Below are 23,968 nucleotides of genomic sequence, written 5' to 3'. Positions count from 1 at the left end.
CTATTGTGGAGCCACGAGTGGGAGGGGCGTTCCAGCGGAGCTTCCGCAGGCCGAGTCTGGGAGAATTAGACGTGGAGAGGAGTGGCAGGTGATGGGCTCGCAGTAGTGGCCGCATCTCAGGGGAGGACTTCACCTAAGCGCTGTGTAGGGCACGGCCGAAAGGGAGGGGCCTAAAAAGGTGGCGAGAGCGGGGCTGATAGAGGCAGAGTGGTCTGAGGTGGGCTGAGGGGCGTGGCCCCGTTTTGAGGAAAGAATGGGAAGGGTCTCGAGGACCAGCCGGGCGCGGAGAGCCTGCGGCCGAGGGGCGGGTCTAGGCGCTCCGGCGGAGAACTGCCAGAGGGGGCATCACTGTGCTTGCCGGATGCGCCCGCAGCCTCAGCGGACCCAACCGCACCCAACCGCCTCCAGGTTTGGGGCTTCGCTCCGCGCAGGCTGTACTGGGTTACAAAGATTTAATATCAGGTTTGTAGCCCAACAGGGAACCGGGGTGAACAGGTTTTCCAGCCAAATGATGCGAAGAGCAGCCGAATGGAAGATATATTTCCCACATTCTAGAGTACTGTAGCAGGATTAAGCATATTCTCTGTATGAAGCTACAAGTTTACAAAACAGATTTCTGTTTCTAATTTGCCATGTAATCCCTTCTACCTATATTTGTGAGGTACCCTTCTGTATAGGGTTATCCTATAATTAGAAAATGTCTCATTTCTCAGCTGAGAGTGGCATTAAACTAGAAGGAAGCACATGCTATATTTATATCCCTAAATCCCCAGTGTACATCAAGAACACAAGAAGTAAGAAAAACCAACATTTGAAAACATGTTCAACTTGCTGGTAATTAAACATTTGGAAAAATAAGGCAGCCAGAAGGCACTATATCATACCTACTTAAATTGGAAACTTTAAAAAGTCTAACATCTCAGTATTAATGAGATTGAAGAGAAGGAGATGCATTCGTCGGGAGGTTGTTTTTAGAGATGGTAGGATAGTAGGGAAAAAGAACCAGGGGAAAAATGTTTGCACATTTCTCCCAAATCCTATTCTAGTATCCTTAAGGCATCCAAAACAAGGTTAAAAAAAAAGTTTTAATATCTTCATGACAGAAAAAGAATTGGAAAAACGTTAACTATCCAAAAATGAGGAAAAGATTAAGCAGGCACGGCTGTCTGGCAGAATAATATGCAGGGAGTACAACTGAGAAACAAAATTCCCAGATTAAATGGAAAGGCACATGTGAAATACTAAAAGTAGAGAGACTTCCCTGGCGGTCCAGTGGTTAAGACTCTGCACTTCCACTGCAGGCGGCGGCGGCACAGGTTCAATCCCTGGTTGGGGAACTAAGATCCTGCATGCCCCACGGTGTGGCCAAAACATTAATAAAATAAAATAATGTAAAACTACTTATGAGTAACAACTGGAAGAAGCAACGTAAGAATAATTGTGATTAGTGAAAGGGCTTACACTGTAACTGTAAATTATTATAAAAATGTTAATGATTTTGAATTGGCTAAGATATCTTACTACAGTACTTCCACTGCATTTGAATAATTGGATCTAAATTACTTTAAATTAGTCTTTGTATGAGATGATCTTCAGTTTGCTGTTCAGTTACTTAGGTAGCCTTGCTTAAACCTTGTTTTGCATCTTTCAGTGCATAGCAAGTTTGCATTTCGAATATACTTTTTACAGGTGTAGCTTAATCATGAGAGGGCACAGGTCAAACAGTCTAGGAGTGTTAAGTTTACCCCAGAGGTAAGCTAGGAATAATTAGGTTTGTTGAATCAGTCCTGAGACTTGTAGAATGATATTACTGATACAGAATGGGTTAGATGTAAAGAGGAATTAGTTGGTAGTGAAAGTTCTTTACGTGTTTAATTTTAACATAATGATGGAATAACCCAATTAAAATGGCTTGTAATTAATAGTTGAAAATATGTAATTGGAAGGCAAGTGAAAGCACCCCGGGCTAAAGATTTAGCTATATAAAACATTTAAAGTGATAAATGAAGGCTAAGTTTTAGGAAGGCATCTTTCAAATTAATTTGGAAGTTCTGGTTCTTTTAAATACACATTCCTGAAAGCCTCTTGTTAATGTTTATTGCTTTTGCATTAGAGACTGTTTTGTCATACAGTTTAGAGTCTTGGGTTCTTACCTGTTTGCACATTTATATATAATGTCAAAAGAAGTGCTACGTAAATGAATTTTCTTTGATAATATAACCTATTGATATTTTGCACTTACATTAGAAATACCAATAGTAATACCTGTAGCAATAAAGTAATCCTTATCTCTCCAAGTAATCCTATTACTCCCCAAGTAATAAGTAAACATGCTAGCAGGGAGATCACTTGAGGAAATTTACTTTCACTAAATGTAAATGGCTTTCTTGATTAATTTCAGTCAGTAAACACAAGTGAAAATTATTAATAGTATTTAGTTTGCAAAGTCCATTTTATTCATAGTTTGTTTCTGAGTTTTTTTTTAATTAGGTCACAAATCTGGTACAGACAGGTAAAACTGTTTATCACTTTGATAATCAGAAGCCTCTGGTATAACACAATCTTCATGAAAACGTAAAACAGAGAGAATACATGGTAATAATCTCTTTGAAAGCAATGGTTGCAAACATCCATGTTTCTAAGAAAATATAACTTTACATATATATTTTAAGCAAGCTATACCTCTTACATAAATTCAGACCATAGAAGGAGTGTGCAATCATAATGCTTATTTTATGGAAAAAATGAAAATTATTATTATTATGACCTAAATGATTTTAAGTAATTAGAGTCCTCTTGGATTGAATACAGAGTATAAAGATATTTTCCTTAATTTACAACCGTCCTGGTCAAAAAGAGCTGGAAAGTTGGTCAGTAAGCAGCACTGATATTACCAAGTAGGTTTAACCTAAATTCTTTAGGTAGAAGTTGTAAAGTGTTCCACTTCCAGCTACTTTAGTTAACTGAGTGAGAACAGTCCAGTTTTTAAATGAAGACTGTTTAAGGAATTGAGCTTTTTACTAACTTAGTTTTTATGAGAGGGTCATTTTTAAAATCAGGTTTAGAGATTATTTCATGAACTCTAAACATTCTAGTTCCTTAGTTTTCTCAAAGAAAGAGAACTTCAGCAGTAGCAGGAGGGACTATCCCACACAAATGCCAGTAGGGGGTAAGACTCTGAATAAGTCAAAAGGCCTCCTAGTGTATCAAATAGGAGACAGTTCAAACCAGAATGAATCAATGCACACTCCTCCTAGAAGGCTCCTCTGTTTAGAAACTGGAATGAGGATTAGCAACACATTTTATAGAAGCACTCTGGCGTGCCATCCTGTAATGGGGGTGCTTAGTTATCACCCGTGGCATATGAGATTAATGAGCTATTAATTCAACTTAAGCTTTCTGTGGAGGCACTAAGGCCATGCAGCTCCTTTTCCAAAAGACATAGAGATAAAAGACAAAGAAGGTAGAGGACTCTGAAAATTTTCTCTGATTTAATTTTCTCTGAAGTTAAATTCTACATAATAGTAAGAATGTTTGCTGAAAGAAAACTGACAAGTAAAACTGACTTAAGCGACAGATGTTCAAGATAAATTGTACTGAAAATACAATAACAAATTTTGGCCTGATAACCCTCATGCTGTCTTATAGCAAAACACTAAAATTCATGCAACAGACAAACTGGTGACGAGGACTTCTTCTCCAGACTTCCTGGTGGGGGGGGGGGGGCTGGGGAGGAATGGAGAATATACTGTTTTCTTCTGTTTGCTTTCATAATGAATTCTTCTTGCTTATAAATGACTTCCCCAAATTTTCCCAGTCATTTCTGATGAGAAATCATTCTTCAGTAGGAGGAGACCAGGTAAACTTACACGAAAGACATCAGGTGTCTTTTGAGTTCCTTCTGTCAGCTAGAGGAGCCATCAAATAGGTTCCATAAAACTAACTCCATAACTAAAATGGCTGGTAGAATTGGAACAGGAGTAATCTGTCATTAGTATACTTGTAATAAAATAAAGCTTGTTCTGAAACCATAGGGCTGGTAAGAAGAGAAGAGCCTGTATAAAAGCAACTGGGTTCTCTAGAAAATGGATCTAGTATACAGAATGTGAGAATATACAGAACTCTCACTCAAGTTATAAAAATAGACATGGTTCTTGGACAAAAAGCAAATGAGTAGAAAAGAATTCTCCAAACATGAACTTAAAGACACATCTATATAAAACAACAAAATGTCATCTCGGAGCTCCGATCAGTCGTCTGTTGAAATGGCTGAAAAGGGGAGATGAACTAGAGACAGACAGGTCAAGAACCCAGAGCTGATCTGTCTGACTCTTCTGGTTGGCAGTGTACACTGGTGATCACAGGCAGACTGATATATGTATATATCTGATTGGTTGATGGTGCTTGGTGAATGAATGAGAAAACTCAAGATATAAAGTAATCTCTGAAAGTTTAAATCTTTTAGCTTCTACACTTGACAGTGTTGCACATGAGAAAGGATTCTAGGTGCTATCACCCAGAATCAACCCTGCCATTCACAACTCATGCTCCATGCCCCCATGGTTTCTTCTGTGGCCAAAGGATCAGCCTAGACTAAATATATAATAGAAAATAACTCTCAGGCCTTGAAATGAAGAGGGGTAGACCAGTAACTCATGCTCAGTACTTATCAATCACAAATACTGAAACTAATGGTCTGTTTCCTTTTGACTGCAAAGGAGATGCCATGAGCTAAAGAAAGTCATGAGAGAAAGAAAGTCAAGAGGACATGGGTAGCAGCACCTTTCCATACCCGCCTGGATTTGAAAGGAGACTTTCGCTCCTTATTCCTTTCAAACACAAAGTTCATCAGTTGGAAGGGGAAAAAATGGCTCTAACGTTAAAGAGTCCCCAGAGAAAATGAGCAGTACATGAAATATGCCCTCTGTGGGCTAAAGGACAAGTTGCAAAACCAGTTAAGACACAAGAGGCAGCCCAAGGTCTTACTTAATTATGGTTTTAGCGTAGTGTATAGCACAATATGGGCAGCCCTTTTTCAATCCATTCAACAATTCAGCACCATCCACGTCCAGTCCAAAAAATTCCTGAAGAGTGGGCTTTCATCTTTGGTACCACCTTACGAGTTATTCTTGGTTTGCAATAGCTGCAAGGAAGCAAAAAAGCTGGTACCTTCACCTTGTCTGTGAGTACAAATGCTGGTACTCTGATTGCTGCAACCACTGAGGCCAATTAAAATAATACTGTAACACACAGGAGTGATACATCCAGTTCCCAGGTTCCAGATAATAGCAGCCATGCCCATATAGGAGTGGGATCATCCATCCCCATTGGTTAAGGCCTTCGGTTTGTTGTCCTCAGAGTAGAATAAAACACTGTGTTCCCACGGACAAGGAACTCCACAAGAACCCATGGTCTACTTTTGGACAGGGTCTTGAAGTACCACATGTGCCAGGCACAGAAACAGGACTGGCCTATGGCTGTCACACTTGGAGAAGCTTCTGTTTTGGCAGCACAAACTAAAAACTTCTTAGTGTATTCTGGTTTTAGTCCTCTCTCCTGAGTGAAGCAGCCAGGGACTGCCAAGTTCCACAAGCCCTCAATCTAATACTCAGCATTAATTCTCTCCATGGTCTTCTTCCACCCAGGCTACAATTTTCCCTTCCCATCCAGGGATGGCATCATCATCGTGGAAAACCTAGAGAAAAAAAAAAAGCCACCATGAAAAAATTATAAGATAGGGAGTCTCACTAAACATCTGTGGTTGATAAAAAGAAGATCTCAGACATAAAGGATAAGAAAGTATAGAGGAAAGCCTTGAGTTAGAGCCTATGTCCCTTTGGTTTTGTCCCTAAAGTTATAACTGGTAAAAAAAATATATATACAGTTGACCCTTGAACAACACAGCGGTTAGAGACACTGCCCACCCCCCTCCCTGCCCACCCCCCTCCTCTGACTGCACAGGGCCAGATGGCCCTGTGCAGTCAGAAATCCACATATAACTTCACGGTCGGCCCTCCATATCCACAGTTCTGCATCCTCAGATTCAACCAGCTGCCGATTGTGTAATACTGTAGTAGGTATTTATTGAAAAGCATCTGTATATAAGTGGATCCATGCAGTTCAAACTCATACTGTTCAAAGGTCAACACTGTATGTGTGTGTGTATATATATATATATATTTATATATATATATATGCCTTATATATCCTTAGTTCTGCATCTATGAAATGGTAAAAGCATTCCTCTAGTACTGCTTTGCTCATAGAGATTTATAAGAATTAATAAATTACTAACCATAGAGCACTCTGGGCTTCTTAAAAGAAAGCAGTACTATAAGCATTTAAAAAATGAGAAAGGGGAAAATTTTGGCCTGAAGCATTGTAAAGAAAGGGTTAGAATGAAGACCAATCTTAACATGTGTGCATGCAGTTCTTTTCATTCATTCGTTCAATTCATTTCCTAAGCCACTAATAAATAGAAAGGGTTATTAAAACATTTCAGTGAGAAAAAAAAATTTTTTTTGGGCTGTGCCACGCAGCGTGCAGGATCTTAGTTCCCCGACCAGGGATCGAACCTGTGCCCCCTGCAGTGGAAGTGAGGAGTCTTAACAACTGGACCTCCATCGAAGTCCAGGAAATCTTTACAAAATAAAGTATTGGCTCTTCCAACCTTTTTCATTCTGTAACCATTATGAGAGCACTCGTAATACGTCATGACTCAGAACTCTCTTTCAAAAAAAAAAAAAAAGGTCTGTTTTTGGCAGATGTATTATAAAGAGAAGTGTAAGCTAAGAAAATAGTCAAGGAGTTGAGAATAAGCACAGATGACTTTGCAGAATTTCCTCATTTTCATTATATGAGAAGCTACCACCACAATATACAGTTTCATATATTCATGCCAGTTTGTTGATTTTGCTCTACATAGGAAGCAGAAAGTTTTCTAAGGTTTGGTTACAGATAGAAAAGAGACTCCAAAGCCAAGCATTTGTTCAATGTAGGTTCTTTATTTTCCCTAACAAAACTTTTTCCTTTTTAAAATAAAAATTCTATCCAAGTTTGATCAGAGTGATTAAGACCTTGAACTAAAGAAGCTATCAACTTCTTGGGCCATTCCCTGAACCTTCTCCGTCTAGAGTAATCAACTGGTCGGAGGTACTGGGAAACTCCTCTGACCTGGTTAGGAAACTGAGGTACTTCTAGGTACTAGTCCTTGAGTAGAAGTCTTTGGGGTTCAAGAACAACCAGCAATACCACCCAGACTCCCTGTGGCTTCTGTACCTCCTCCTTGACAGTGCCAAACTCAGGATCCAGTGCTTTGAAGTGATACCGATGATTTCCCTCCCGGTCAATAGCTGCTTTAAAATCCTTCAGTGTCACGTCCCCCAACCTGCAACAAAAATAGAGAACACTAAAATAGACTGTTTATCAGTAGGTTGGAAAGATAAGATGTTAGATTTAAATCCAGGCCCCTGCCAAAGTCTCTGGAGGCAGAAACAGTGTGGCCTTGTTAGGTCACCACCCTTGATAAACCAGACGATTCTGAAACAGCAGAAGTTAGGGAGCCAGTCACTATTAGGGAATGAAAATGGCATTACAAATGGGTTGACCTGAGAATTTAAAATAGGTTTATTGCTTTGGCAGCAGCCAAATTACTTTTTTTCTGTTTTACTCTGAAAATAAGACACAAAGTCTCTGAAATCTAATTTGTTAAACTATCAATATGTCTAAGTTCTCTTGATTTCCTTCTTTGCAACAATTCCATTTCTATAGGCTGGTAGAATTAAATCAGTATCACCATCTTTACTTCAGAAAGCTCCCCTCTAACACAAACCAAGTAAGACTCTTTAGGAAAGAGAAATCTTATCACCTCTCTCAGAAGTTGGTTCCAGAGGTTAAAAATCTTTATTTCAAAGCCATTTACCTTAGAAGGGAGTATATTAATTGAGTGTTTGAAGGTTTTTAACATGAATTCTCTACAGGTTAGCTGCAGTCCTCAAATAGTAACAAAGACCAATGAGTAATAAGTAGCCCTGGAATGCCAGGCTGTAATCCAAAGCTATCAGCAGAAGCTATTTTGAACACTTAAAAAACTGTTATTCCTAACTTAGAGCATCTTTGCATATCAGGATTGGAAGCACTGTTATTGTGTCTGTACCTTGTAATGCCACTGGTTAGTGGTGAAACTAGAACTTGAATCTCTATTCTATCTCCTGTGCCCTTCTCACTACACTGCTTCTCAAACACCTTACAGCTGGTTAGATGGGCAGTAACGAATGATTCTGCCTTCCTGTCCTTTTTAAAGGAGAAATAATCCCAGAATCTCACCTCTTTGGTATATTGACCATGAAGGGCGTAAGTGACCGGTCAGTGAAATAGAGCACCTTCGTGCAGGCGCTGCTGACAGTTGGAGAGCTCTGTGAGTGAGGCAACTCTGCAATCAGAGAGAGACTTTGTGGTCAGAACATTCAATTTGCTTCCAACGACCCATCATTTCTAGTTATTCAAAATGCCCCAGGAGAATGAAGCTGCCTGAGGTCATAGCACAGTTTTCGCACTCTTGCCAAACACCTTGTCCCCAGGGTGTGTGACCCACAGGAAGTCACCACTGGGGCCACTTAAGACAAGAGGTGCTTCGGACATGGATGCTATCACAAGGACCATCATTTCTCACCCGTCCCAGGTGATTCTAACAGGGGAACAGCAACTGTTCTGACAGGCACTGTTGCCAAGAGTCAAAAGAGGTCAGAGAAGCCAGGCAAGATTTCAGCTAGGGCAGAATGGACACACAGCAGGAGCTGCAGACACTGCCAGCATTTTGACTGCGGAGGTCAGTGGTAGAGAATGCACATGCACTTCATGAAAAGACAAATGATTAGGAACAAGAAACACAGAAGCAAAGTAACCGTAGAAACTCAGATTCCAAGAGGCCTTATATTTCCAGTCTAAAAGGCAAAAAGTCTACTTTTATCCCTTAGCTACATAGGATCTATATGTGTTGGTCCCCGTGTTTTGTTTTGTTTTTAATAAATTTATGTATTCTTGGCTGCGTTGGGTCTTCATTGCTGCGTGCAGGCTTTCTCTAGTTGCGGTGAGCAGGGGCTACTCTTCATTGCCATGCGTGGGCTTCTCATTGGAATGGCTTCTCTTGTTGCGGAGCACGGGCTCTAGGCTCGCAGGCTCAGTAGTTGTGGCTCACGGGCTCTAGAGCACAGTCTCAGTAGCTGTGGCGCCCGGGCTTAGTTGCTCTGCAGCATCTGGGATCTTCCCCAACTAGGACTCAAACCCGTGTCCCCTGTACTGGCAGGCGGATTCTTCACCACTGCGCCACCAGGGAAGCCCGGTCCCCAGGGTTTTTAACTCAAATTTCTTAATCCATATCTTGTCTCTATTCTTTGTATAGGTACTTATGGAAAAATTTAATCAATGAGTTATTTGTGATTATGACTTTAAGAGAATAGAAGAAAAGGCCAATTAAAAACTTTTATCACAAGGACCAAAAACAATAATTAAACTTTTATTAAAATATCTCCTGCAATTCCAGCTACACGTTTTCTTCATTTATTCTACACATTTATCCCAATCAAACAGGCAGCCACCAGAGAGCAGTTCTAGGAAGGGGTTTTTTGGTTTTTTGGTTTTTGTTTTTGATTTTTTGGCTGCACAGCACGGCTTGTGGGATCTTAGTTCCCCAACCAGGGATCAAAACAGGGCCCTCGGCATTGAAAGCATGGAGTCTTAACCACTGGACCACCAGGGAACTCCCTAGGAAGGGGTTTAAAATAAGGAAGTAGGAGGGATGAATAATACAGGAGAGAAAGACAAGGGACCATTCTCTCTTTGCACAGCAATCAATCAGTTTTCAGAATTTTTTTCAAAGAATGCCAATTATTGCGACCTACATGCCACGATGTTCCTTTGACTCCAGCACCTAGAACAGGGCCTGGCACACGCTGGCTTTTTAATAAAATAAAATATTCACTTTTATCATTAAATTTATGATTGATCCTTTCACTCATTCATTCAACAAACATTTATTGAGCATTTGCCATGCACTAGATTTTGAGAATATAAAATTAATTAGATGCCTCTGACCTCAAAGATTTCACAGTCCAGTATAGATGACAGGTATAATAAATAATTACAATACACTAAAATCAGATTGGTACAAACTGCACAAGAAGACTGAAGATGGAGTAGTTAATTCTACCTGGAAGAGGTCAGAAAGGTCCCATAGTTGGAGAACTGTTAAACAAAGCACCTAAGAAATATATCAGATATAGAAGTTGGAAAGGGCATTCCCAGAATGAAGGAAACTTGTAAAGGCATGAAAAGGGATGGATCATGTATTTATAAAACTGAAACGCAACAAGTAAGGCTGGAGTGTAAGTAATACATTGGGAAGTAATGGAAGGTGAGGATAATAAAGTAAGCAGGGCCCAGATCACAAAGGACTCCACCAGGCTAAGATGTTTAGATATTAGTCTTAAACTCTGGGGAGATATTAAAAGGAAGTGATACGATCAGACTGGCATTTTAGAAAGGTCAGTCTAGCAGCAAGTATGGGTCTAGTATGGGTTGGACGGGAGAAATTCTGGAAACAGTAATCCCATTAAGAGGCAATTAAAATAATCTGAAAGATGAGGAAGGGTAAGATATAGCCCTGGAGCTAGAGAAGGGATGGATTTGAGAGAGCTTTAGAAGGTAAAAGTCTTGGTACTTTGGAAATAGTTGAACATCAAGGATAAAAGGGAAAGGGAAAAATAACTAAGATTTATAATCTAGGAAAACAGATGCATGGTAGTTACCAGTACCTAAGATAGGGGAACAGAAGTGTCATCCATTTAAAATGTTTACTGGGTGCCTATTATGTATCAAGTACTAGAGATACAAAGATAAACTAGGTACTATTCCCGCCCATTAAGGAGCTCAAAGTCTAGTGGGGTAAAATAGCAAAACAGTTATAATATAATAAAATAAAACATGAAAATAATATTGCTATGGACTCAGTTGTGTCCCCCCCAGATTCATATGTTGAAGCCCTAGACTCCCATATGACTGTATTACAGATAGGGCCTTTAAGGAGGGATTAAAGTTAAATGAGGTTATAAGAGTGGAGCCCTGATCCCATAGAACTGGCGCCCTTGTAAGAAGAGGAAGAGACACCAGAGCGCTCTCTCTCCACCACGTGAAGACACAGCAGGTAGGCAGCCATCTGCAAGCCAAGAAGAAAGCCCTCTATCTGCAGAACCTGACCACACTGGCATCCTGATCTTGGGACTTCCAGCCTCCAGAACTGTGAGAAAATAAATTTCTGTTGTTTAAGTCACTCAATCTATGGTATTTTGTTATGGCAGCCCAAGCTGACCGATAAAATGTTATGTACACATTTTAGGTGAATTTGAAGGTAAGAGTATGGCAAATGCCACACAAAGGTCTAGTAGATAAAGACAGGTTTGGTAAACAGGTCACTGATGACATTAGTGAGAGGAGTTTCAGGTGACTAATGAAGAAGACTGAGTTGGATTGCACAGGCTTTTCGAGTAAAACAGGAAAAGATTAATGAGGGAAAAATAGTCTTACTCAACATTAACTCATGTGATAAAATGATAATTGCTGTTTCAGGGTGACAATACTATAAAAATCATATACAAAAGCCTCAGAGAATAAACGACCCAGAAACATAGCCTGGTGTATACATGTGTGTGTAAATTTAATACATGATTTTAAAAGGCATCATAAATCAGTTTTAGCTTTTAATTTAGGTTTATGATCCATTTGGAGTTGATTTTTTGTATATGGTATGAGGTATGGGTCAATGCTCTTTTTCTGAATCATTTGTTGAAAAGCCTATCCTTTTGCCATCAAATAGTTTTTGCACTGTTGTTGAAAATCAACTGACCAAATATAAGTAAGTCTATTTCTGAACTTTCTACTCTGTTCCAATGACCTATGTGTCTATCCATTCACCTATACTGCACTGTCTTGATTACTCTAACTTTATAGTTAGCTTTGAAATCAGGTAGTGTGGCCCTTCAACTACTTTATTTTTTCTCAACTTTTTTTTTGAACTATTCTAGTCTCATCCATATAAATTTTAGTATGAGCTTGTTTATATCTACAAAAAGCCTGATAGGATTTTTATTGGAATTACATGAAGCTATAGATCATTTGGGGAGAATGAACCATCTTCACAATGTTGACCTATGTTTTCCCCATCAAACAAGGCTGCTTCCCAATTAATATGATGCTGATAAACAATAATTTTGTAAGTGGTAAAAAACTATGTAATAAAAACCAGATTATTTTTAAAATCTATCATCTCCCTTGTTTCTATTTGTTCCATGTTTTTTGTTCCTTTTCTCTTTTATCCTCTTTTTCTCCCCACCTTTGGAGTGTGTATGTGTGTATATGTATGTATGTATATATATGTATATATGTATGTGTACATGTATATATTTTGGTATTGTCTTCAAAGCCCAGTGTGTTCAGATTCTCAGTTTGGATACACCATTTCAACATGTAAACTATATTTTAAATAGTGAGATATTTTACTTTTTTTGCTATTGGATTGGGCATTTTTACAATTCCTTTTTATCTCCACAATTAATTTTTTTATTTAATTCTTCAAAAATTTAGTGGTCTCTCTTGGGTTTAAATACACATCTTTAATTAGTCAGTCAGCTTTCAAATGATACTTACCGCATCACATGTAATGTAAGAACTACAGAAGTGACAACAGTAGAGTCCTAATTCCTCCATCCCAATCTCTGTATTATTGTCATACATTTTACTTTCACATATGGCATAAACCAATAATACATCAATACATTTTTTGCTTTAAAAAGCCTGTTATCTCTTAGAGCAATTAAAAATAAGGGTGGGAAGGTTTTTATATTTACCTTCATTTTAACCACTTCTTTTTGCATCTCCCACTTTCTTTCATATCATACTCTTCCTGTCTGAGGAAATTCCTTTAACATTTCCTGCCGTGCAAGTCTGCTTGTAGTGAATTCTCTTGGTTTTGTGTAAAATATATATATATACTCTCTAGCTACAGAATTCTAGCTTTTTATTAGAATTCTAGATTTTTTTCTTTCAGTGCTTTAAAAATGTCCCCCCACTATCCTATAACTTGCAAGGTCTGATAAGAAATCTGTAATTCTCATCTTTGTTCTTCTGTATGTAATAATTTTCCCCCTCTCTGGTTACCTTCAAGATTTTCTCCTTTCTTTGATTTTCAGCAATCTGACTCTTTTGTTGTTGTTCTTGCTATTCATACTTCTTGGAATGCTCAGCACTTCTTGGATCTGTAGTGTGATGTTTTTAAGCATTTCTGGAAAATAATTGGCCTTTATCTCTTCAAATACTTCTTCTGCCCTGTTCTATCTCTTCTTGTTCAGGGATCCTAATTACTTGTATCTTAGTCCATTTGATATTGTCCCACAGCTACTGGATGCTCTGGGTTGTTTGTTTTTACCTCTCTCCTACTCTTTTTCTTTTTGTATTGCAGTTTGGGTAATTTCTATTGACCTATCTTCAAGTTTACTGATTCTTTCCTTAGCTGTGTTGAGTCTTCTGATGACCCTGATGAACCTGCTGAAGGCACACTTTTTTTAAAAAAATTAATTAATTAATTAATTTTTGGCTGCATTGGGTCTTTGTTGCTACACGCAGGCCTTCTTTAGTTGTGTTGAGCCGGGGCTACTCTTCATTGTGGTGCACAGGCTTCTCATTGCGGCAGCTTCTCTTTGTTGCAGAGCACAGGCTCTAGGCGAGTGGGCTTCAGTAGTTGTGGCACACGGGCTCAGTAGTTGTGGCCCAGGGGCTCTAGAGCGCAGGCTCAGTAGTTGTGGCACTTGGGCTTAGCTCCGCAGCATGAGGGATCTTCCCAGAGCAGGGCTCGAACCCGTGTCCCCTGCATTGGCAGGCAGATTCTTAACCACTGCACCACCAGGGAAGTCCCTGAAGGCACTCTTCATCTTTGTAATATTTATTTTTATTTCTAACATTCCATTTGACTCCTTTTCATAATTTCCGTATCTTTGCTAAAATTCCTCACCCGTACATGCATTATATTAACATTTTTACTTTAGCCATTAACACAGTTTTTAAAAATTCCTTTTCTGGGGGCTTCCCTGGTGGCACAGTGGTTAAGAATCCGCCTGCCAATGCAGGGGACATGGGTTCGAGCCGTTGCCCTGGAAGATCTCACATGCCACAGAGCAACTAAGCCCGTGCTCCACAGCTACTGAGCCTGAGCTCTAGAGCCCACAGGCCACAACTACTGAGCCCACGTGTCACAACTACTGAAGCCTGCGCGCCTAGAGCCCGTGCTCCGCAACAAGAGAAGCCACTGCAATGAGAAGCCCGTGCACCGCATCGAAGAGTAGCCCTGCTCACGGCAACTAGAGAAAGCCCGCGTGCAGCAACAAAGACCCAACACAGCAAAAATAAATAAATAAATAAATTTATATATTTTTAAAAAATTCCTTTTCTGATGGTGTCAACATCCTAGTCATATCTGAGTCTACTCTTGAATAGATGCTTATTGACTCTTGACAGTGGCTTATATTTTTCTTGCTTCTGTGGATGCCTCATAATTTTTTATTGACTATCAGACATCATGTGTAAGACAGTAGAGACTAAGGTAAAAAAGGTTTATGTCTAGAAATGGGCACACTGCTTGTACTTCCCGGCCATTGGTGGGGACAGCTCAGCCAATCTAGTCAGGAACTGAGCTGGGATTGGGATTTTTGTTAAGGTTACTTTCCGCACACCATCACCTTCAAATTTCTCTAAGGTTATGTTTAGGAAGGCAGCTGGTTTGCTGGAGGGTTTTTCCTCAGTGTTCCTGCTCCACCCTCAACTTTAGACTTCACTTGTGTGCCTGTGCCTCAGAGTCAGTCTCTTCACACGTGTGCCCCTCCCACAGAGGCAGACTGCTATTGCTTCTTACACAGTACTTGCTCATCTGGTGGTGAGGGATGAGGGGGGTTTCTCTGTTGTCATGATCCAACCTCAGTCTTGAGGGTGGGGCTTTCTCAGTGATCCTACTCTTTCTCCAGTGGTAGGCAACCTCTAGTGATCTGAGCCCAGTACAGTTTCCTGCCACTCCCCTGGGGGAAAGAGTGCTTTCATCCTTTTCTCTTCCCCCTAGCTGAAATAGGTCTCCACCTTTGCCTGGGAAAGGGAGGCAGGGGCAACAGAATTTGCTGCCCTTTCTTAGTGGCTCAAGACTTTTGTTCTTTAAGGGACAAAGGTCCAGATGGGGCTTCACATTTTTCCAGCAGTGACAGGTGCTCCCCTCCTCTGGGCCTCCACCACCAAAACAGGTTTTCTCTAGACTCTATTCCCACAAAAAATCTTTGCCATAAGCACTCAAATGGAAGTGGATGGAAGAGTCAGCAAGTAGGTGCAAACTATTCTTGCCTTCATGGCCCCCAGGGTTCCTATACTCTCTGCTCAGCCTTTCACAATTCATTAAAATCTTAGCTGTTTGTGTGGTGGTCCCATCTTCCTCCCATGTTCTGCCACAAGTGAGCAAGTACTGTATCCTATCTGTCTATTGAGGGACCTGTTTACATTTCTGGCTAGTTAGCCACCCTCTGATTTCATTTCTCTGATGGATTCAAGAAAGTTATGGTATTTTGGACTATTCAACCTTTTCTTTCTGTTAGCATAGGAACAAGGCTCCTTCCAGGTCTTTTTAAAAATTCACTTTTTAAAAATTGAGGTAAAATTCACATAACACAAAACTCACCATTTTAACCATTTAAAGTGTACACTTCAGTGGCATTTAGTACATTCACAGTGTGGTGTAATCATCACTATCTAGTTCCAGAACATTTTCATTCTCCTTAAAAGAAATCTTGTACCCATTAAACAGTCACTCCCTTCCTAATCCTGACATCTGTCTAATCTACTCTACTTTCTGTCTCTATGGATTTGCCTACTCTGGACATTTCATATAAAAGGATCCATCCAAATTGTGCCCTTTTGTGTCTAGCATCTTTCACTTAACATTTTCAAGGTTCATTAATGTTGTAGCAGGTATCAGTACTTCATTCTTTTTATGGTTGAATAATATTCCATTGTATGCATATATAAGAAATTGTTTATCCACTCATCAACTGATGGACATTTGGCTTGCTTCCACCTTTTAGCTATTGTGAATAATTCTGCTATGAACCTATGTGTACAAGTTTTCTTTTTTGAACACTTGCTTTTAATTCTTTTGGGTATATACCTAGGAATGGAATTGCTAGGTCATAGAGTAATTCTATGTTTAACTCTTTGAAGAGCCACCAAAGTGTTTTCTACAGTGGCTGTACCATTTTACATCCCCACCAGCAATGTATAAGGGTTCCAATTTCTCCACATCCTTACCAACAATTGTTATTTTCCATTTTTTTGGAACCACCTAGTAGGCATGAAATGGTATCTCACTCTAGTTTTGGTTTGCATTTCCCTAATAACTAATGATTTTAAGCATATTTTCATGTGTTTATTGGTCAACTATTTATCTTCTTTAGGGAAATGTCTATTCAAGTCCTTTGCCCATTTGTTATCAGATTTTTCTGTCTTTTGTTATTAAGCTGTAAGAGTTCTTTATATATGGTTCATCCCAGGCCCTTATCAGATATATGATTTTCAAATATTTTCTCCTATTCTGGTCATCTTTTCACTTTCTTGTTAATGTCCTTTGATGCAAAATAGTTTTCAGTTTTGATGAAGTCCAATTTTTCTATTTTTTCATGCTTTTGATGTCTAAGAATCCAAGGTCATGAATATTCCCCCCTGTGTTTTCTTCTGAGAGTTTCATAGTTTTAACCCTTGTATTTAGGTCAATAATGCACTTGGAGTTAATTTTTGTACATGGTGTGAGGTAGGGGTAAAACTCTATTCTTCTGCATGTAGGTATCAGTTGTCCCAACACCATTTATTGAAGATACTATTTGCTGGTCAAATGATCACAGATGTATGGGTTTTATCTGAACTCTCAATTCTATTCCACTAGTCTACTGTATTACTTTTTAAATAATTATTGTTGTTGTTTTTCCTTAAGAGTAAATGGCAAGACAGGAAGTGGGTTCAGAGAGAAGATTACTCTTTTAGGAGATTTGACTGTAGTGAAAAGGAGAAAGAGCATAGCCTTGCATATCTCAGATGCCACACGCAACACCAGATTATTTGCATATAATATTGTACTTAATGCTCATAATCCTTCACGATTATCTCCATTACATAAATGTGAAAACTAAAATACAACATTAATTAATACTCTTGCCCATGATATACTCTGCTGATAGCTACAAGTGCATCCCAGATCTGTTTGATTCTATACTCCATCTTTTTCCCACGCTATTGTTTTGTGTCCAGTTTTGCACATGAGTTTGAAGTGCCTTTCAATCTAGAGAGATATCCAGTTGGCATTCAAAAATATAGTCCTGAATTCAGCTCAGAAAAGGTTTGGAGTTAGAGATGAAAGTTTAAGAATAATTGGCACACGAGAGTAGCTGAAGCCATGGAAGTAGAAGGGATCACCTATAAAGAATATAAGACCAAAGTCTAGACCTTAGTGGAATCTCAGGGCACATTCAAGGGTTAGACAGAGAAGGAGAAGAAGAGGAGGTTGTACCTAGTTCATGAGACTACAATCCAGTGAGGGCAAGTACCAAGTCCATCTTGTTCATCTCTATACCTCCAGTGCCTAACAAGGGTGCTACATAATGGATGCTCAGTAAATATCTCTTGAATGAATAACTGGTTGGTAGTGAAGTTAAAGGAGAAAAAGGTTTCCAGAAGAAGACTCTTCAAGAATAGTAAATGCTTTTGAAAAGTCTATGGAAGATAAGGTATGAAAAGTAACCACTTTGATTAGGCAACGAGAAAGTCAACAGTGATCCAACAAAAAGAACACTAAGTGGAGTAACTGAGTAAAAGTCCAACTAGTGGATTAAGAATTGAATGCGAGGTAAGGATGAAAAAAGAGCAATTGCAGACTATTCTTTCAAGAAGTTTGACCTAGGGGAATAAGAGAAGTAAGCCAGTAGCTAGAGGGCTAGCAAGTTACACAAGTGTTTGTATTTCTAGATGAGAGACATTTCAGCTTCTTTGTAAATATAGATATTAGATTAACACCGTAGTTTATAAGAAGCTCTGAATTTATTTGTAGTATTTTAAATAAGTAATTCATATACACAAGAGAATTATTCCAGGGAGGGAGAAATTTATTAGACTTCTGAAAAATAATTTCCAAATATTTAGCTTACGTACATTGGCAGTTTATACTAACCTAAAGGAAGTACTGAAGAGGATAACAATAAAATAAAAACCCTATCAAGAAAACAGAAATGACTGGGTCAAAACAATGCTAGAAAAAGAAACTGAAACTAATTTTGGTACTAACGTAATCTGTTTCATTCCCAGTGTAAAGATCTCATTCAAGAGGAAAAGATATCTGGAGGCTTGAGAATGCTATCTTATCTACTCTACAAAAAAATATTTTACCTTTCATATTTGTGCAAATGCTTTAAATGTTTTACTTTAGATTTTGTTTATTAATGTGGTTTTAAAAATTATATATTTAACATATAAATCTGGTATGGTCAGCCTTTAACTATTTGGTTTTTAAAAATTATTATTTAGATACTTTAAGATTAGGCCTGGGTAAACTATAAAAGGTAAGAAAACGTGAATGCTATTAGACCAAAAGGTAAGATACAAAGTAAAATAGAAATTACTAGGCAGGGTAGATTTCCAACCTGTCAGAATTAACAAGGCAAAAAGATGTAATGAGTGGGCACAGGGCAGGTTAAAACAAACTGAGTGACCTATGCACTCAAAGTTGTTGGTTTTTTTTTTTTCTGTGGTACGCGGGCCTCTCACTGTTGTGGCCTCTCCCGTTGCGGAGCACAGGCTCCAGACGCGCAGGCTCAGCGGCCATGGCTCGTGGGCCCAGCCGCTCTGCGGCATGTGGGATCTTCCCGGACCGACCGGGGCATGAACCCGTGTCCCCTGCATCGGCAGGCGGACTCTCAACCACTGCGCCACCAGGGAAGCCCTGCACTCAAAGTTTTAATGACAGTCCACAAAGAAATTAAACTTCTTGCCTCTAGGAAGAACTGGAAATTTTCTGTGCTATTTGGAACTTTAGGGTGATTTGTATGTGTGGGTTTTTTTTTTATATTTTACTTTGCTTGGTGTAACTATTTTGAGCTTGTATATTTCCAAAGATATTTTATTTAAGATATTTTAGCCTCTCTGAATCAGCAGCACCTTGCACGTGGCCAAATGGTACTCGGGGTAACGGTGGTGGTGATGATGATGTTATGGGTCTTCACAGTCCTAGAAATAACTCAATTCTAGTATTGCTACAGAAACAACATATTACAAGAATGAAGTACTACAAGAAAAACTCTATCCCCAAAATATCAGTAGCATAAAAAATACTAAGTTTCTGACCTAATATGCTAGGAGTCCTTACTGAGCAATAATGAGTACTTACTTGAAATAGGGGGCCAGGACTCCCGGTATTCACTACCTGCTTGAGTTCTGGGTGACTTGACCCGAACCTAGGGAGCCACACGAAAATCACGAGAGTTATAATCAGTGGGAGAATTCAACCAAGAAATATAAATCCTAAAAGTGTACCTAAAATATATACTTTTCTACCACATCTTTTTCCGCAGTATATAAAATTGGACATGTTTATCCTAACAATAAAAATGTACATTTATAAAAAGCTTTTTAGTTTCCAATGTTTTCCCCACGTATTTCCCATATATAATGCCAAGTTCATTCGGGGGGAAGAAGACAGAGAATAAGCAGTAAAGGGACCCCTGTGGGTCAAGAACCACAATTCCTTAGACAGTTACACAGTTGCCAAGAGCAAGAGTTACCGGTGAATTCCCTCCCTGGACTGTCATACCATGATGAACAGTCAGCTCCCCAGAGAGGAAAACCAAAGAGAAAAGCAACTGTAACCTTCAGCAGGGTCTTATATCTTAGCACTGCCTTCATCTACATTAAAATTGATAAGACCAAGCTTCTTTGGGGGAATAAGAGAAACACCACCGAAAGAGGGTTACCCTTCTGTCCTGTTTCCTCTGGGTGTCCATGGCGTGCAGGCGCTCCATGAGGCTGGAGATGCCCTGCTCCAAGCTGTCGATGGTGTGGTGCTGAGGGTCGTGGCCACTGAAGCTGTTGCGCAGGCTGCGGAGGGCATCCCGAACAAGCTGAAGGTCGCTGCTCTGTGGGCAAAAATGTGGTGCTGCTGGCACGGCACGCTGCCATGTTATTAACCACATCCCAACTGCTGGGCTTAAGAAGATACAGGGGAGAGGTTTCCAGAAGAGATCTTTTATTTTTGAGGGAGGAGGTGTAAACTGTAGAAAATTTTCCTCCACAGATACAAGCCCACTGTTTGCCCACTAATTCTTAATTTTGGATAGTAAGTGCCTCACAACTTTACACACCCAACAGATGCAAGAATTGGGGAATGGGGATATGAAAGGCCTACTCCACTGGCGATGGCTAGGGTACTCTTCTGGTTTTGGCTGGAAGTGGCAAGTCTGCACTCAAATCCTAAGCACCTACCCCTCTGTGAGTGACTGAAGCAGCTCCTTTTCCTGCCACTGGAAGGAGAAAACCATTGCTTTGAGGGTTGTGACTGCTGCAGTGGGTCACCTATAGCGGCAAGAAGAAATGATGCTTGTATAATGGAGAATTCCAAAGTAAGGTGTCCCACCTTATTTTTCCTCTTTACACTGGTCACCTCCTGACACAGTGCAGAGATTTTCTTCCCTTTTGTTCACTGCTATATCACCAATGCTTGACACTCAGAAGGCACCACTGAACGCAGAGTGAACAAAATGAAAACCTCGCCTGGAGGCACCAACCTAGCCTCTGCCTGGCCCCTGGAGGGCCTGAGAATGCTGCTCCAGCATCTCCTGCCTTTGCTTCAGTAATAGAACAAAAAAGAACAATGACTAGTATTTTTTGAGCCTAACTCTGTGCCAGGTGGATCTACCAGGACTGTGTTTAGTAACTTAATGGGTTATCTTATGTACTCTTCATAATGGCAGAGAAGGCCACTGTCATTTTCCAGATGAACGTTATTTCTAAGGTTCAAAAGCGAAGCAAATGAAGGTACACAATGGTAAGAAAGTAATAGAGCTGGAATTTGAAACCAGACTTTCTTATCCCAGAACCCGCACTTGTAAGTGCCTCGCCAAATCGCCTCCTGACAAACTGACCTGTGGTGTTGGTTCAGCCCCGAGTCGATAACAGAGTCTCCCTCTTTGCCCTTGTAAACATGGGAGGGAGACCCCGAGTGGAAGGTTACCTCCTCTGCCTCTCTTTTCATACAGTGAGCCAAAAGGACATCTTTGTGTTCCAGCTCCCGCTCCAGATCCACCTGCAAATCAGACACTCCATCAGAAAAGGACTTGCTCAGGTCACAGGGGCAGGAAAGTCCGTGGCGGAACGTGTCCCCACCTGCTGGTAACTGGCCTCAGAGAGTTTCCGAAGTGCTTCCTCCAACTTGGCCTGGTACTGCTTCAGGAGGCGGTCCTTCTGGCCCAGTTCCTTCTGCAACAGAGACACAGCCTTCAGATGCACGGCAAAGCCAAGGACATCCAACGCTTCACCTGCTGTGATGCAGTTTCCACCTGAGGAAAGCAGAGCCGCAGAGGGAACAGCCCTTTCCTCAAGCTGCACGGGAAGACGTTACATACCATGGGAGCCTCACATGGAGCAAAGGATTCTGGGAAAGGGAAGGAGGACGGGAACTACCATTAGCAGGAGGACCACTGCATGCCGTCCATGCTAGCTAGAGGTAAAGGTTAAGACTGAAGTGAAGTTTCCAGACTCCTAGTTCTGTGTTCTTGCTCCTAGCCATGCTATCTACCTTCAGGGTTACTGGATCAAGGGAACTCAGAAAAGGATTTCCTTGTAGAAAGCAAGAATGAGAACAGAGTACTTAAGTGCTGTTTGAACAACAGCAACAATAGGCTGTTCACCAAAGGTCAGATGGAAATAATTTCCAAACTGATATACATTCTTACTTTATATTCTCCCAAGAGCCGATTCCTCTCGTCTAGCTTCCTCTGCAGATCCACCTGCAAGAAGAGTAAGAAAGAATTCGCTGGTGTGGAAGTATTGTCTGCCAATCCAGTAGGAAACCAGCTACTTAGTAACTGGAGTTGATGTTGGCAGTTACAGCATACAGCACAGAGAGGGCATGACTATGGTAAAAACACACAGCTGCTCTCCACCTCTTCAGTGAGATAATCAGACTACAGAAGCACAATGCAGCCTCAGTGTCTCAGTGCCCTCAAAGTTGAAGGGCTCGAGGCCAGTGTGGCATGGGCTTTCACCTAGGAACAGAGAGGAGTCTGATGGGGAATAGATCTAAACGGACTTTATACTGTATCCTACTTTGCTACCTGGGGCTCAATGAAGTCCAAGTTCACTCTTTCAACTCACGTTCTGGTTGTGCAGCTCATCTTTGTCCATATTTGCCCTCAGCAGTTCTTGTTTGAGCTGAAGGACTGACGTGTCCTGCTGAGTCAGCCTCTGCTGCAAGGCATCCTGGGGAGAAAGCACACTCACTACTTTGGTCCCAACTCATCAATCGGTCAGTTATCACTAAACTGGGAGACAAAAAGAGTACAGGGTCGGGCTTCCCTGGTGGTGCAGTGGTTGGGAGTCCACCTGCCGATGCAGGGGACACGGGTTCGTGCCCTGGTCCGGGAAGATCCCACATGCCGTGGAGAGGCTGGGCCCATGAGCCATGGCCGCTGAGCCTGTGCGTCCGGAGCCTGTGCTCCGCAACGGGAGAGCCCACAGCAGTGAGAGGCCCGCGTACCGCAAAAAAAAAAAAAAAAAAAAAAAAATACAGGGTCTTGCCACAAGGAGATGAGCAGTAATTTTTCTGTTCCCTTCCAGGACACTAGAATCTAAAGGAAAATCATATCCATTGTCCTACCAAGCTGATGGAAACCTGATTTTTTCCTCCATCCATTACCTGCCCCTACTTTCCACTGCATTGCTGACAGCATGATGGCCTAGAGGAAGAATAAGTGGCCTTTGGGATCAGACAGACCTAGTCTCAAATTACACGTCTACCACTTGCTTACCTGACAGTGACCTTGGACAATGCACTCTCCCTCCTCCCTCCCTGGCTTTCTTCTCTGTATCTTGGGCCTATAAATACTCAGTCTAGATGAGCTCTTTTGTCCTAGACGGCTGGGCCCTATCACTGTCCGACACCCTGTTCACATAGGAGCCCTGGAATCACTGCCACCCTTGCCTTCTAGAGCCCTGCTGCTGCCCTGCCTCCACCGCCTTCCAGTGCCTAGTCTGGACCAGGATTGGGATTCTATTTCCATGTTCAGAAATGTTCTTAGACTGATGGTTCCTCTTCCCAGTGTCATAGGATCCTACAAGCTTTAGGCTATCTTTCTCTTAGCTTGGACCATCTTGGTTTCCACCAGGCCTCAGACAAGGTGGGTTGTACATACTTATTTAAAAGGATCAGCTATGACACAATCCTCCAACCACGGTGACTTCAAATGGAACTAATGGACTGGAGCTGCATCACAGGGGATTTGCCCTGATTTTTCTCTCTTTACAGACTGCAGAGAAATGGTGTAGGCTCTGGAAAATGTGGGAGCCCACTCTTAAATATGCTGCCTTGCCATGACAGTACATGGCAAGGTGGTCTAAGATGCCCTTGGCACCAGTGGTGCAGAGGAATGTTTCCCAAAGTGTGTTCCATGGGATGTTAATAAGTGTTACATGGCAGGGGGGTGGGGGGAAACACTTCTGTGGTTAATAGTCTAACTTTTTTAGGCCAACCTCTTTAGGACAGACCTTCTCTGGTCCTTTAATATGCTGTTATTCATTGTGACTCTTCAAGCCTATAGAGCACTGCTTTTTATTTGAGCATGAAACATGCTGTTTT

At 40.8% G+C, this 23,968-nt stretch overlaps 1 protein-coding gene across 4 annotated transcripts in view; it reads right to left on the bottom strand.

The window, feature by feature from the left end:
- Positions 1–2,443: 2,443 nt before the first annotated feature.
- The window catches only part of DIXDC1 (DIX domain containing 1), a 76,911-nt gene continuing 55,386 nt past the window's right edge, over positions 2,444–23,968 (bottom strand). For 3 of the 4 annotated variants that reach the window (XM_060103927.1, XM_060103926.1, XM_060103930.1), the window contains 10 exons: positions 22,489–22,593; positions 22,068–22,121; positions 21,499–21,591; positions 21,347–21,418; positions 20,599–20,688; positions 20,091–20,252; positions 19,508–19,574; positions 8,326–8,431; positions 7,279–7,387; positions 2,444–5,695 (listed from right to left, as the gene is read on the bottom strand). In XM_060103927.1, coding sequence (XP_059959910.1) covers positions 5,615–5,695; positions 7,279–7,387; positions 8,326–8,431; positions 19,508–19,574; positions 20,091–20,252; positions 20,599–20,688; positions 21,347–21,418; positions 21,499–21,591; positions 22,068–22,121; positions 22,489–22,593 — 939 coding nt within the window. In that variant the 3' untranslated portion in view covers positions 2,444–5,614. The remainder of the gene's footprint in view (positions 5,696–7,278; positions 7,388–8,325; positions 8,432–19,507; positions 19,575–20,090; positions 20,253–20,598; positions 20,689–21,346; positions 21,419–21,498; positions 21,592–22,067; positions 22,122–22,488; positions 22,594–23,968) is intronic. The other variant, XM_060103928.1, reaches the window with a different exon arrangement.

The sequence above is a fragment of the Mesoplodon densirostris genome, chromosome 7 (assembly GCF_025265405.1).
Source record: "Mesoplodon densirostris isolate mMesDen1 chromosome 7, mMesDen1 primary haplotype, whole genome shotgun sequence".
Taxonomy (NCBI): Eukaryota; Metazoa; Chordata; class Mammalia; order Artiodactyla; family Ziphiidae; genus Mesoplodon; species Mesoplodon densirostris.
This window is presented reverse-complemented; position numbering and strand designations above follow the sequence as displayed.